Raw genomic sequence first — 12,376 nt, 5'->3', positions numbered from 1 at the left:
CGTCCTTTTCCCAGCCTGTACTTACATCCTCAATGACTGTGATACCCATAACAGCTGTGTATGTGCAAAACTCCCACGAAATCTGCATTTCTGCAACTCTGTCCATTGCTGGCCATGCTGCTGCAAGGCAGTGATAACTGCAGTGCTGATAGCTTGTTGGTAGGGAGTTCACAAGCCACCAGTCCAACTAGCTAGAATAAATTCTGGTTTCTAAAAGGTCACCGAAGGCACAGATCTTAGAATTTATCACTACTTGATGCTATTTTGTAGCACAAACTCCCTGCATCAGCACTGTAGGCTGTATGGAACAAGCTATTTAAAATTACTGAGATGTCTATCTTCCACGGGTGTCAAGCACGGTTCCTATTTCTCTCTGACTTTCGGCTGATCTCAGAAAATGAATACTGTGAGATGCTCCTATTTAGGCAACCAAACGAAGTGGTCTAGATCCTAATTGGTAGCTGCAATGGATACAGTATATTGGGAAATCTGATGGTAGCCTCAGTGGGTGCAGTATATTGGGAAATCTGACCTCTGATCTCTATGTTTATGCATCTGACAGAGAACCAAGCTCTGCTGAAAAATCTGGTAATGTGTAAGTGACGCAGATGGTGGGAAGGAACCTGGTGTCCAAGTTGAAGTACAGCTGACAAAATTAGCCCGTAATGTTTAAGTGAAATAGCAAATTACAGTTCAAAAATATGCTATCTGCAGTATAAATGCTTTCATTTTGATATGACTTTAAAAGAAAAAAATAAAATAAAAATCACTCCCTGGAAATGTGACTGAAGAAATGAAGCCATTTCCAGTGAGAAGATTTCTGTTCAGGCTGTTGATCTGCTAGCCAGGACCAGATATTCTGCTTTATATCACACACTCATCCAGAGCACTCTGACCAACTTGTGGCACAGAGTTGTGCTTCAACGTCCTTCATCTAGTTTCTGGTCTTTCCTCCAACTCTGCCATTCCCTCTTCCAGGTCCAAGCAATGATGAAGACTATGTCCACTGGAAACTGCAACCTAAATGTGCCAGCCAAGAACTCATACCGCATGGTAGTGCTGGGAGCCTCCAGGGTGGGGAAAAGCTCCATCGTCTCACGCTTTCTGAATGGCCGGTTTGAGGACCAGTACACTCCCACCATAGAGGATTTTCACCGCAAGGTCTACAACATCCGGGGAGATATGTACCAGCTGGACATCCTGGACACCTCAGGGAATCATCCTTTCCCTGCTATGAGGAGGCTTTCCATCCTGACAGGTGAGAAAGTGGGGGGGAAGTTTGCAGAGAGGGAACAGTGCGTGAAAGATCATCATGACAGGCAGTAGCTTGGAAACTGTAGCCTGGATTTGACAGTTTCTTGGGGATAAGATGCATTTGGGAGGTAGCTAAATGGACTGTGGGGTTTTATTGCAAGATGCACTTCTCTAGAGAGATATTTCCTGGATGGTATGCTTCTTACGCTATAGGGAGTGCATTAGCCACAGAGGAGAAGTCCACTGGGTGAAGGTCTGAAATCAAGATTTCCCCCTAGTTTATTTCTCTCCTCTGCTACCTCCCCCTCCTACAACATATTTTCTTACTGCAGTCACAAATGAATGGTTGAATAAAACCTCGTGGGCAATAAAGAGCAGCAAGGGACAAAACAAGAGTGTCATTATAAGGCACAAGCGGTGAAAAGCAAATGTAAAATGTATAGGCAGGGAATTCAAACCAAGAAAAGCTCTTTTTTTTTTCCCCTAAAAGTTCCAGCCTGATTTTCTTGATTTGATATTCCAGTAAAAAATCTCTCTTACCCTTTCTCCTAAGTCTATGGTTAATCAAATGAGTTAAAGAGAGAAAATGGTGCACTCATTTTATACGTCCTCATTGTCAAGCAGTTCCATTTGTGAGCTAAGATGTGTTCTTAACCTATGAAAGTGACAGTTCAGCCACAGCTCACAATAAACCTACCTCCTGGATCTGCTATCTCACCTTCTAGCTAGCCAGTGAAACATGATGTTCACATCAGACCAGGCTAGCATTTTCATTCGCTGAGGTCCTAGGGCCAGTTTCAGGGATGCAGATGTGAGCTTTTGTCCCTGAAATCTCTCTTAGCACTTTTGACATGACTGTCATTCAACAGGCAATGATTTGTGTTATTTTATATTTTGCAAAAGGAATTTTAAGTCAGGAAATGTCAAAAGGAAATGCCAGGGGATCTGTGTCATTTATATATTTCTTTTTTTTCCATGGTCTATTTCTCTTGTGCAACTGAAATGGCAGCAGAGTAGTGAACACGGGGAAACTTCTCATTCCTCTCTTAGTCATTTGGGACTGAGTAGCTATAAATCTTCTGTTCAGGTGTTGCTTCTGTATTGTATAATCAAAAGGCCAAGGTTGAGTGGTTACTAGTTCTCCACTCTTCCTGGTGTCAGAAAAGGCTGTGTTTTACACATATAGATGAAAGGAAGAAAAAGGAAAACAATGGAGCAGAGTTGGATAGAAACTTGTTTACAAAAGAGAGTACAAATGGGCAATAACCTGCAAGTCCAGTGGAACCAAGGAGCACATAATCAGATATGGCTGAAGTAACATCAAAGCCATAAGCCTTTTCCATAGCACTACAGAAAGGAGTGGGGAGTGGGATTAGAAGAACTGGAACTAAAGTACAGCAGAGTGAACAGATTCAAAAGGACTGCACCAAAAAAAAAAAAAATACAGGGAGGAGATGGCAAATAAACCTACTGCTTTTTAAAATTTTCTCCTCCAACACAGGTTGTGATGAACAAACATTTACATTTTCATTTTTCAATTGCAGGGGACGTTTTCATCCTGGTATTCAGCTTGGATAACAGGGAATCCTTTGATGAGGTCAAGAGACTCCAGAAACAGATCCTGGAGGTGAAATCCTGCCTGAAGAACAAGACTAAGGAATCAGCTGACCTCCCCATGGTGATCTGTGGCAACAAAAATGACCACAGTGAAATCTACCGCAAAGTGCGTTCAGATGAAGGCGAGAACCTTGTCTCCAGTGATGAAAACTGTGCTTACTTTGAAGTTTCAGCCAAGAAGAACACCAACGTGGATGAGATGTTCTATGTTCTCTTCAGCATGGCCAAGCTACCTCATGAGATGAGCCCTGCCCTGCACAGGAAAATCTCCATCCAGTATGGCGACACCTTCCAACAGAAGTCCTTCCGGATGCGACGAGTCAAGGACATGGATGCTTACGGTATGATCTCTCCCTTTGCTCGCCGGCCAAGTGTCAACAGCGATCTGAAGTACATCAAATCGAAAGTTCTCAGGGAAGGTCAGTCAAGGGAGAGGGAGAAATGCACTATCCAGTGAAGAAGGTTTGCCCCTTCTGGCAGAAGTCATCATCCGCATGCAGTGCCTTAAAGAAAATGGTCTGTGGAAGCACAAGATGGGCTCACGGGGCTCGTGGAGAACACCCAACACAGAACAAGGACAACTCTTCCTGTGGATTCTGCTGAGTCATGAATGTAAATAACATCATCCTTGTAAACAACTGGGAAAAAAACGTATGTCTGAGAGTGCATTTCTCCGTCTTTGTGAGGTAGTTCATCTGCATTCCCCTTTTGGTCTAAAGAACAGAGACTTGAAAAGTAAAGAAATTTCAACTTCATCTTCACAAAGGAAGTAGGTCAAAAATGCACGGAAGACATTAGCAATTACCCAGTGTGCAGCACTTGCTAAGAGAAAGGAGGTTACGTCTGTGTGTGTGTGTTTTTGTGCGTGTGTCTGTGTGCATGCATGTGAGGAGCACTCCTTTTGAAAAATGGGACTTGCATTTCAAAGGACAACAGTCTTACCAAGGTTTCCCAGATTGGGAGCGGACTCTATGTATGGACACTTTACTGTGCTTCTGAGGGGACCTGCATTAAGAGAGTCTTGATTTTACATTTGCTGGGACAGCTACCATTTGACATTGACATGAATGTTGTTTTTGTATTATAGATTTTGTTTGGGATTTGCTTTTTTTATTGTCTGGGGGTGGGTTCTTAGCAAAATCAGGTGGCAAGTGTGCTTGATATCAAAACAGTGTCTACTTTTTAGAAGTGAAAGTTGTTTCCCATCTGTAAAGCTATGTAATCTGTACATTGATTGAAAGTGAAATTGTTCTGCAAAAAGCCAATACATTTGACTGCTTTGCAAGCCTGGTGTGATAGTTTCTCAAGGCAGCCACACCGACTCCGAGTATTGTAGTACAGACGGCACCCTTTGCCTGCTGGCCACCAGAGCAATGGCTCCTTCCCTCTGCCTCTATCAGCCAAGAGTGACCAGATCCATACGTTGGCTTATACCACTTTAAAGGCAGGACTTGGTTTTCCTCCAGAATTAGGAACTGAATTGTAGGCTCTTGGTCTGGGACCAGCTCCATCACATTTCTTCTGTTAACATACCTCTAATCATTTTGTTCATTGTTTTTCCCTGTTGTCTGATAAAGGTTGCCTTGATGGAAACCTTTGCACTGCAGAAGTCCTCCAGAAGTGAAGCTTTGTGCTGGCTGTCCAAACAGAGCTGAACTGGATAAATCTGAGGCCATCATTCACTTCTTCCCTTCCTCAGCCCAGTCCAGGCTTCCATGTCTTCAGCTCTCTCCCTGTCCTGCTTCTGGCTTTGTTGTTTGACATGTTTCTGTATGCCCTCATAGCCACATGTATTCCTTAGATGGCAGGGCCACTCTCTCTGACTGGAACAAGAGGTGTGCATGCATAACTGTGGGCAAACACGGCCCCAGGAGTGTACACAACAGCAGCGTATGTATGGTTTGTATACCTCAGAATCGCTTTCAGGTACCTGGTCGTTCCCTCCCCCTCAAATTCTGTTCTTGGCTGTGTCTGCCTTGCTGTGCCCTGGTCAGAGCTGTGAGCTAGCTCATGCTGTAATTTGACAGAAAACCAGGAATGATGGTTTTCTGTGAAAATTAGCCGCTGGGACTCAAAATCCCATATTCATTTATCAGCTCCACCCTTCACTGGTACTGTATATTAAGTGGTAAAATACACTGTTCTTTTATCCCCATTGCCAGGACAGCAACTTTCTGACCATGTCTCCCCTCCATCTCTAAATATGTACAATGTTTATGATTAAACCTGTTTTATTTATTAGTTGCGTCCAAGTCCATTTTTACTTTCACCAAGAACGAGGAAGGCCCTATTTTTTTCTTGTGCAGGTGCAGCTGAGCAAGTGAGGAGTGGGTTGAGAGCCCTGATGAGATCTCCAGTAAGTTCTGGAGAAGCCTTTTACATCCTCCACCTCCACCACCAGGGGAATGACACTAGTCTGTCTGGAACAGATGTGTATCTATATCTGTTTTCTTTTTCTTATCTTCTTTCCTTCTCTTTCCTTCCTTCTCTTTCTTCCTTCTCTTTCTTTCTTTCTCTTTCTTTCTTTCTTTCTTTCCTTCTTTCCTTCTTTCCTTCTTTCCTTCCTTCTTTCTTTCCTTTTCTTTCCTTCTTTCTTTCCTTCTTTCTTTCTCTTTCCTTCTTTCCTTCTTTCATTCCCTCCTTCTTTCTTTCTTCCTTCTCTTTCTCTCATTCTCACCAACACCTATACAGATATCCCCTCAAGCAAAAGCAGACAGTCTTCCCAGTGTAGCACTAGAGCACAAACACTCTTTTTCGTGCATGGAGCTGGCATGCTCATCCCTGGTGTGACTTAATGTGGTCTCTGCAGAGACATCACCTTTTCTCCCAGCAGTTTCCCCATCTCACCATCTGCATCTCTCCACTGTATGAGTCTCAGGTCCCCTGAGCACTTGCCTGCCTCCCTACAGTCTCTCCACCCAAGGGCATGACTACTGAACATGCCAGTGATCAAGCTCTGGGACTGATGTGCTGCAAGGACATGGGGGAAGGGTTGAAGATGGAGTGAGAAAGGCATGAGCACTGGAAACTGTCTGAGACGCCAGGGAACTAGAGGAGAACTCACTGGACTATAGCCCACGTGCTGTGTTATTGAGCCTACGTCTGTTCTCCCTCACCTGCTGGATAAAGCTGAGTTTTGTAAGAGCCTTCATAATCATCAAGTCTCTGTCCCTGTCTTACTATTATTTTCCCTACTGTCCTTCCACCTTCACAAAGACCCCTGCTTTTCTAACTCTTCCATGTTTTCCCATTCCTGTCTTTTCTGGCATATTTATGAAGCCACTGGGCATGAAAAAAAATTTGTGGGGACAGCAAAAGCACAAGAGTAAGGGAGGCAAAGGCCAAGGAGAGGCAACTGACAGAGATATGCTGGATCCCACAGGATGGCTAGTGAGCCCCAGCTTCAGTGTCCAGCTCAGTCCACCAATGCTCAGAGTGAGAATCATCTCTGAAACTCATTGGGAATGAAGGTGAAACTGCATTACACTCACCAACAGAAACGAATGACAAAAATCAGGTAATCTTATTAAAGTAATCCCAGTCTTCCCTCTGCATTTTGTTACTGATGGTAATTGCTTTTGAAGTTAGATTATCATGCTCCTGAGGACATTTATTGTTTTGCTTTTATTATATCATTACAGTCATTCTATTAATATTCATATATTATTTGGGCTCTAGAAGTGCTTACTGCCCCTAAGACAGGCAGAATGTGTCTCAGTTGTTTATTCACAGTTAGCAGCCATTATGTTCTGTGAAAAGGGCTCGGGCTGGAAGCAGGGCTACCTGTGCACAGAGGGCACAAGTAAGGCACGAAGAGGAAAGGCAAATTGTTTCATCTGTGCTAGCTGTTTGTACCTGGCTGTAAGATAGATATGGGGAGCTCTATTAAGTATGTGCAGAGACTGTGAGAGCCAGGAATTAGCAAAGAGCAGACCCACAGCCAGGCCGTGAAGGCATTTAAAAGACAGATGATTTTTTTCCCCTTGGGATTCAGGAAACCCGCACAGAACTTAGAGTAACCCAAGAAGTCACCAAATGCACTGGACTAAGGGCAACTCTGGAGGAAGAGATTCATCCTGCAAAGATGCTGCAAGCAGGTGGAGAAGTTTGTTCATAAACCATCTACCCTTAATTGGTCTCACCTAGCATAATTCAGTTGCTTTATTTCAACGCCTACCTTGTTCTACATTGTTGTCTATAAAAACCAGCATTAGTGATCCAAAGCCTCGCTGATGCTTTTTTTGTGTGCTCACTTTCAGGGCAAGGAGCAGGGACATATACCTGACTTAGGATCAATCACAGCCCTGGAACGAGACAGGACTGAGATTTATTTTGTACATTGCTCTACACAGCAAGAAAGTCCTTGTCCTGAAGAAATTACAACTCAACACATTATAGGAGCTCCCATAAATAATGAGGAAAATCTAATTAAGCCACAGGGTCAGCACAAATCAGGAAGGAAATAGTGGCTATGGTGAATTAAGTAAAAAATAAATTGAGGGTTGGAAGGGCAGAGTGAAAGCCTGTTTTGACATCCAGAGGACTAAATTAGGCTTCTGTTCTGAAGGATCCCCAGGAGGACTGCTGCCACCAGGCCAGCCTGATGCTAGAGAAAGGCTTTCAGGGTGCAGTCTCACAAACAGCATAATGTTCTCGAGACCCCAGGATGGAAATAGGAGGTTGGGTAAGTAAGAAGAGAAAAGTTAGGCTGTATGCTACGAAATGTAGTTTTTACCCTTATTTCATCTTTCTCTGCACATAAATGAAATCTGAAGACATTTTACTTAGAGTTTTGTCCTTCAGTGTCACGTAGGACACACAGCCCCACCTCCAATCACACCTTTTGCTGCCTTAGGTTCATCCTCCTGCTATGTTCCATACCTCAGACAATCTTGCTAGCTCTGTCCCAGTGTCTTGGCTAGGGTAGAGGGTTATGGGCAGAAGTGTTTTTGAAATAAGTGATGATGATTGCATTTTATTTCATATCATTGCTACTGCTTTTAGGGTTTTTATTAGCATTATTGTTTCTGTAAAAATACACGGTGGCAGGCTCAGATTAAAGGGTCTCCTTGGAACAAGATATAAAACGTGATAAAATGTACATTTTCCCCACTGGTTTCTATAGCAACAGTCTTCTCTCTGCACTCAGAAAGATCAGAGAATTTGCAGGGGGGAGATGAGTAGCAGCGGAGCTGCCCTAGATCCTTCTCTCCTCCACCTCTGAGTCCCCACAGGAAGTTCTCCTCCCTTCAGTTTCTGTGATGTGGAGAAACAAAAACCACCAGCCAGACCCACACTGTAGGCCACTCGTCATGCCTGGTAAAGCTGGGGGATGGATATGCTACCACATTTAAGTAATTTCCATGATATTATTGCAAACTGGAGCATTGCTTACGGTACAGTACCTGACGTGGGGAATACACATCACAAACTGCTATAAACCCACCTTCTGTACTCAGGTTTGGTGACTATGAGCCTTGCTCAACTTTTCTTTTTCCTGTGTCTTTACAGACTGCCATCTGGTAGAGTCAGAGCCTGAGACTTTCCAGAGAAATATTTCTTTTTGCTCTCATGACAACATCAGCCAAAGACCTTTCCCTGCCCCAACCATCATCAGCCATCCTCAGCATGCAGAGCTGCCCTGAGTCCCAGGCACCACGTTCCTAGAAAGTTATCAACTGTTTGGCAGGAGGCCGAGGACCAGAAAGAATAAGCATTTTATGAGCCTAGGGGGATCGACTTGAGTAAGCCTTAAGGATATGTCTGAAATTCTGCGCCACGTAGGTAAACAAAGTCTGAGAGAGGCTGACTGGAGACCCTGAGATGTGCTGGAAAGGTGGAGATGACAACTGAGACAGCACGATGTTTAGAGTTGGACAGTGGGATATCTCAGTGGGAACAAGAGTATTAAGTGGGAAGTCATAGGCGAAAGAGCAGGGCAGACTTTAGAGCAGAGGAATCTATTGGCAAATTTTCTAAGGGATGTCATGGAAGTCCCGTTAGGAAAACAGTGGGAGAAAAAACACTGAAATCTACATAGCCAATGTGGGTAGCTCGCTGTTGTCAGTGGGGTGGACTGGCTGAGACAGAAGGCTATTTTGACCCCCACAATTCACTTCTGTAATGGAGACAGATCCAAAGTCTCCTTCAAAGCAATTTCCCCAGCCTGCCCATCCTCACTGCACTCTCCCGACCCCCCAAGTGGAGGGTGGGTAGGTCGCTGGTCCCCGCCAGACAGATCACTGACAATAGACTCAGGGCTTCTTACGTCAGACCCGGCTTTTTAGACCATTTCCACAAAGATCCCGAGCTGCTTGCAGCAAAGAGCTCCTTCGGCAAATTATCCCTGAACAGTTTCTTGTGCGCTTGTTTATGGTTCAGATGTGTTTGATGAATGATTTATGCAAACGTGTGCCGTGCTGTGGCTGGGATGGATAACTGAGATTAGTTCAGATTAAACACGGAAACAAGGAGGAATGAGGTCACTGTGTTTCAGGACATTTTGTAGCAAAGTAAAAGAATAAATGAAAAAAAAATCCAACTGGAATATGTGTCCTCACATCACTTTGACCTAGAGGGAAGCAAGCTTCCTTTCTAACCCATTCTTCCTGCCTTTCAGGCTCTTGAAGGAGGGATTTCACATAGAGCATAATTATTCAAGAGTGTCCTCTCACACGCTTTTGACTTTCAGCAGTTAATATAAAACAGCTCACAGCTGAGAGCACTGAATATTTTAGATTGATTTCAGTAATGTCAAGCCCATATTTTTATATTACATTAAAAAGAAAAGAAAAGAGAAAAAAAAGGAAGAAAAATAAGCTCTACAGTTGTGGTGAATAAAAGAAAAAAAAAAAAAGAAAAAAAAAAAGGAAATTTCTGGCTCCAAGAAACAATTCCTTCACACACTGAGTGCTTATCTGGAATATCACACAATTGTATTGAACTGGGACTGGTGGTCTTTCTGGGTTAGACTAGGAACCAAAGCAACACAGAAAAATAAGATACATGCTCCCAGCAGTGGGGCCAGAGCTTGCATTTCAGATCCCATTACAGTCAGGGCTGTGACAGATCCCACCTAGTTCCTCAACGTCTTTGCAAAGCTCTCAAAAGCTCAAGTGTTAAATAAGCTCAAGTTGCTAAAATACCTGGGTGTTAGGTACCGAGGGTTTGTGTTCTGCTCTTTTGGCCAGAGACCTAACAGCCCAGAGGAACAGCCCTACCAATTTCCAATCTCTTTACACAATTCAGCATCTTGGTTTCCCATCCCTGACACGGGGCCAACAGCACTCGTGGGAGAGCTGAGAGAGGATAAACACCTTCTAGATTGTGAGGCACTTGGGTACTGCAGTGATGGATAAACACGTTAAAGGCTGAAGAGGCAGACCAGAAACAAATATCACCTCAATCAGGAGCTGAGCCGTGGCAGTGCCAGCTACACAGGGGAGCAATTACGTTTTGCATAATCCCTGATTTCTGCACTACCTACGGTCTTGTTCTGCTCAGCATCCACTGAGCCGGTGAGTCCCGGGAGCCCCAGGATTAAAATCACATGCTGGCCACCCTCTGCTCTTCAATCACTTCCCACCTGTGTGCTAAACAGTAGCATGCTGCAGAAACACTTTGGCTGAGGGAGCCTCGGATGGATGCACGGCATAAGCTCCCCTTTCACCCTCTCGCTGCTGGAGAAATGAGTGCCTCAGGGACACGCAGCCTTGTTAAATACAGCCTGGGGGGTTAGAGGACAGCACAGGGAAGATCAGTGGCATTGCTTTTGGCTGGTCCAGGGCAGAATGTCTCATCTTTTCTGCCACAAAACAGTTTGTTCCTTGCCGGGTGGCTCGCTGCCAAGGTAGTAAATATAAGATTCTAAAAAGAAATAAAATAAAAAGGAAAAATAAAGACAGAGCAACGACTTGTTCTGCAAATTGACAGGAGACCTGCCTGAGGCAATGGATAAGGGGTGACAGGGACGAAGAGCTCTCTTGCGGTGCCTTATTAGAGAGCAGACCAGAGCTCTTCATAGATACTCTTTATGAGATGTTGCCATCTGGGAGAAATCCAGATTGGCAATTATCAGAGAGAACAATTCCAGCTGGTCACAACACTGCCAAAGCAGAAATTATCCCCTTACACAATGGCACTGACTCAGACTGCTTGCAACTTTCATCAAGTCTGGGGCAGTTACACAAGGTCTGTCATTAGTCAGGGTGGTATTTATTGGTGTTACGGAGCCCTGCCCACAGGACAGGACCTAATTATGCCAGACAACATACAAACACACAACAAAAAGAAAGTCCTGTGTACACAAAAGCAAGGGCAGAATCTTAGTCATTACTTGTATCTGTCATATCCATCCTGTGCTTCACAGCATCTGTCTTATCATGGCTACCTACCCGCATCCTACCAGTAAGCCAAAGTGAAAAGGAGCTGCTGTATGGACTGCTAACCCATCACTTTCTTGATTACCATCTGAGAGCTAACTACCTCTGTAGAGACCTTGTAACTACTACTTTGTGGTAGTAGAAGCACCAAGACCTAGTATAAGTTAGCTGCGCTCTTCCTTCAGCTGGATGCAATGAAACAGAAAGCAGATGTAAGGGTTATGCACTGTTTCCAAAATGTTCAAGGGATGGGAACATTCTTCATTATTCTTGCACTAAGAGGTGATTCTTTGTCATCCTGGTGAGGAGAGATGTCTTAGGTAGAGGCAGATTCTTTGTGCCGTGTAGGTGGTCCTGTGGTTGTTCGAGCTCCAAGCCAGCCATGGCTCATGGGCAGTTGAGACCTGGCTCCAAGTTGTGTCCTGTGACAGTCAGTGGGGCTGCCTGAAACACTGCTGTAATGAAATTTGGATCTGGGCAGGGTGAGGAAGTCAGGTAGCTGTGCTGGCATTGCCAAGTCCTTTAGCCATTGCCTGTCCTTTAGTGACCAGGTGATGCTCCACAGAACATCTGCTTCTCTCCTGCCTGTGAGCTACTGTAGGACTTCTGATAACTCTCAGAAGAAATAAATGGGTCATATACTCCTAGGGGCAGGGTATCTACCCACCTCTGAAATACAAATTGATCTATAGCCTGTAGAACAGGAGGCATTTTTGCCACTCATGAGTTTTAAAGTTGAAAGCAATGAAAAAGCCTGGAGAGGATGGAGACTTTCCTCAGTGAGCCCTTTCTACTGCTGTAGCCCATGCAAGAACATTTACTTGCCCTTCATCTCTAAGACAGCAATAACTCTGGCACAGGCTTTGGCAAAACATTTTGCAGTATCCTAAAACATCCTTTCCTCCCTCCGTAACATGGTGGCTGGAGAAAGATCTACTCTCAAAAGGATGGTAAAACCCTTCCAAAAGATACAAAGCCATGCTGATGCAGAGGACCCCCTGCTGTAGCAGGACACTTCACTGTACTAGACAGTGAGCAGATGAAAAGAAGTGAACACCCTTAATAGTGGGAACAGCCTTAAGGATGGTTTTATCCCTTCTTCATGGGACTGGAGACATCTTCCA

The 12,376-nt window shown here is 44.3% G+C and overlaps 1 protein-coding gene across 1 annotated transcript; it reads left to right on the top strand.

The window, feature by feature from the left end:
- The first annotated feature begins 987 nt into the window (after window positions 1–987).
- Window positions 988–3,328, top strand: RASD2 (RASD family member 2). The gene is made up of 2 exons (XM_035551920.1): window positions 988–1,258; window positions 2,799–3,328. Exons 1-2 carry the CDS (start codon window positions 988–990, stop codon window positions 3,326–3,328), a joined length of 801 nt encoding a protein of 266 aa, XP_035407813.1.
- The last annotated feature ends 9,048 nt before the right edge of the window (window positions 3,329–12,376 follow it).

The sequence above is a fragment of the Cygnus atratus genome, chromosome 1 (genome assembly GCF_013377495.2).
Source record: "Cygnus atratus isolate AKBS03 ecotype Queensland, Australia chromosome 1, CAtr_DNAZoo_HiC_assembly, whole genome shotgun sequence".
Lineage (NCBI taxonomy): Eukaryota > Metazoa > Chordata > Aves > Anseriformes > Anatidae > Cygnus > Cygnus atratus.
This window is presented reverse-complemented; position numbering and strand designations above follow the sequence as displayed.

Bases quoted from the DNA above. Each gene is read 5' to 3' on its own strand.
- RASD2 (XM_035551920.1), top strand. From the start codon at position 988: ATGATGAAGACTATGTCCACTGGAAACTGCAACCTAAATGTGCCAGCC. The intron at 1,259-2,798 runs GTGAGAAAGTGG...TTTCAATTGCAG, and splicing joins GAGGCTTTCCATCCTGACAG to GGGACGTTTTCATCCTGGTA.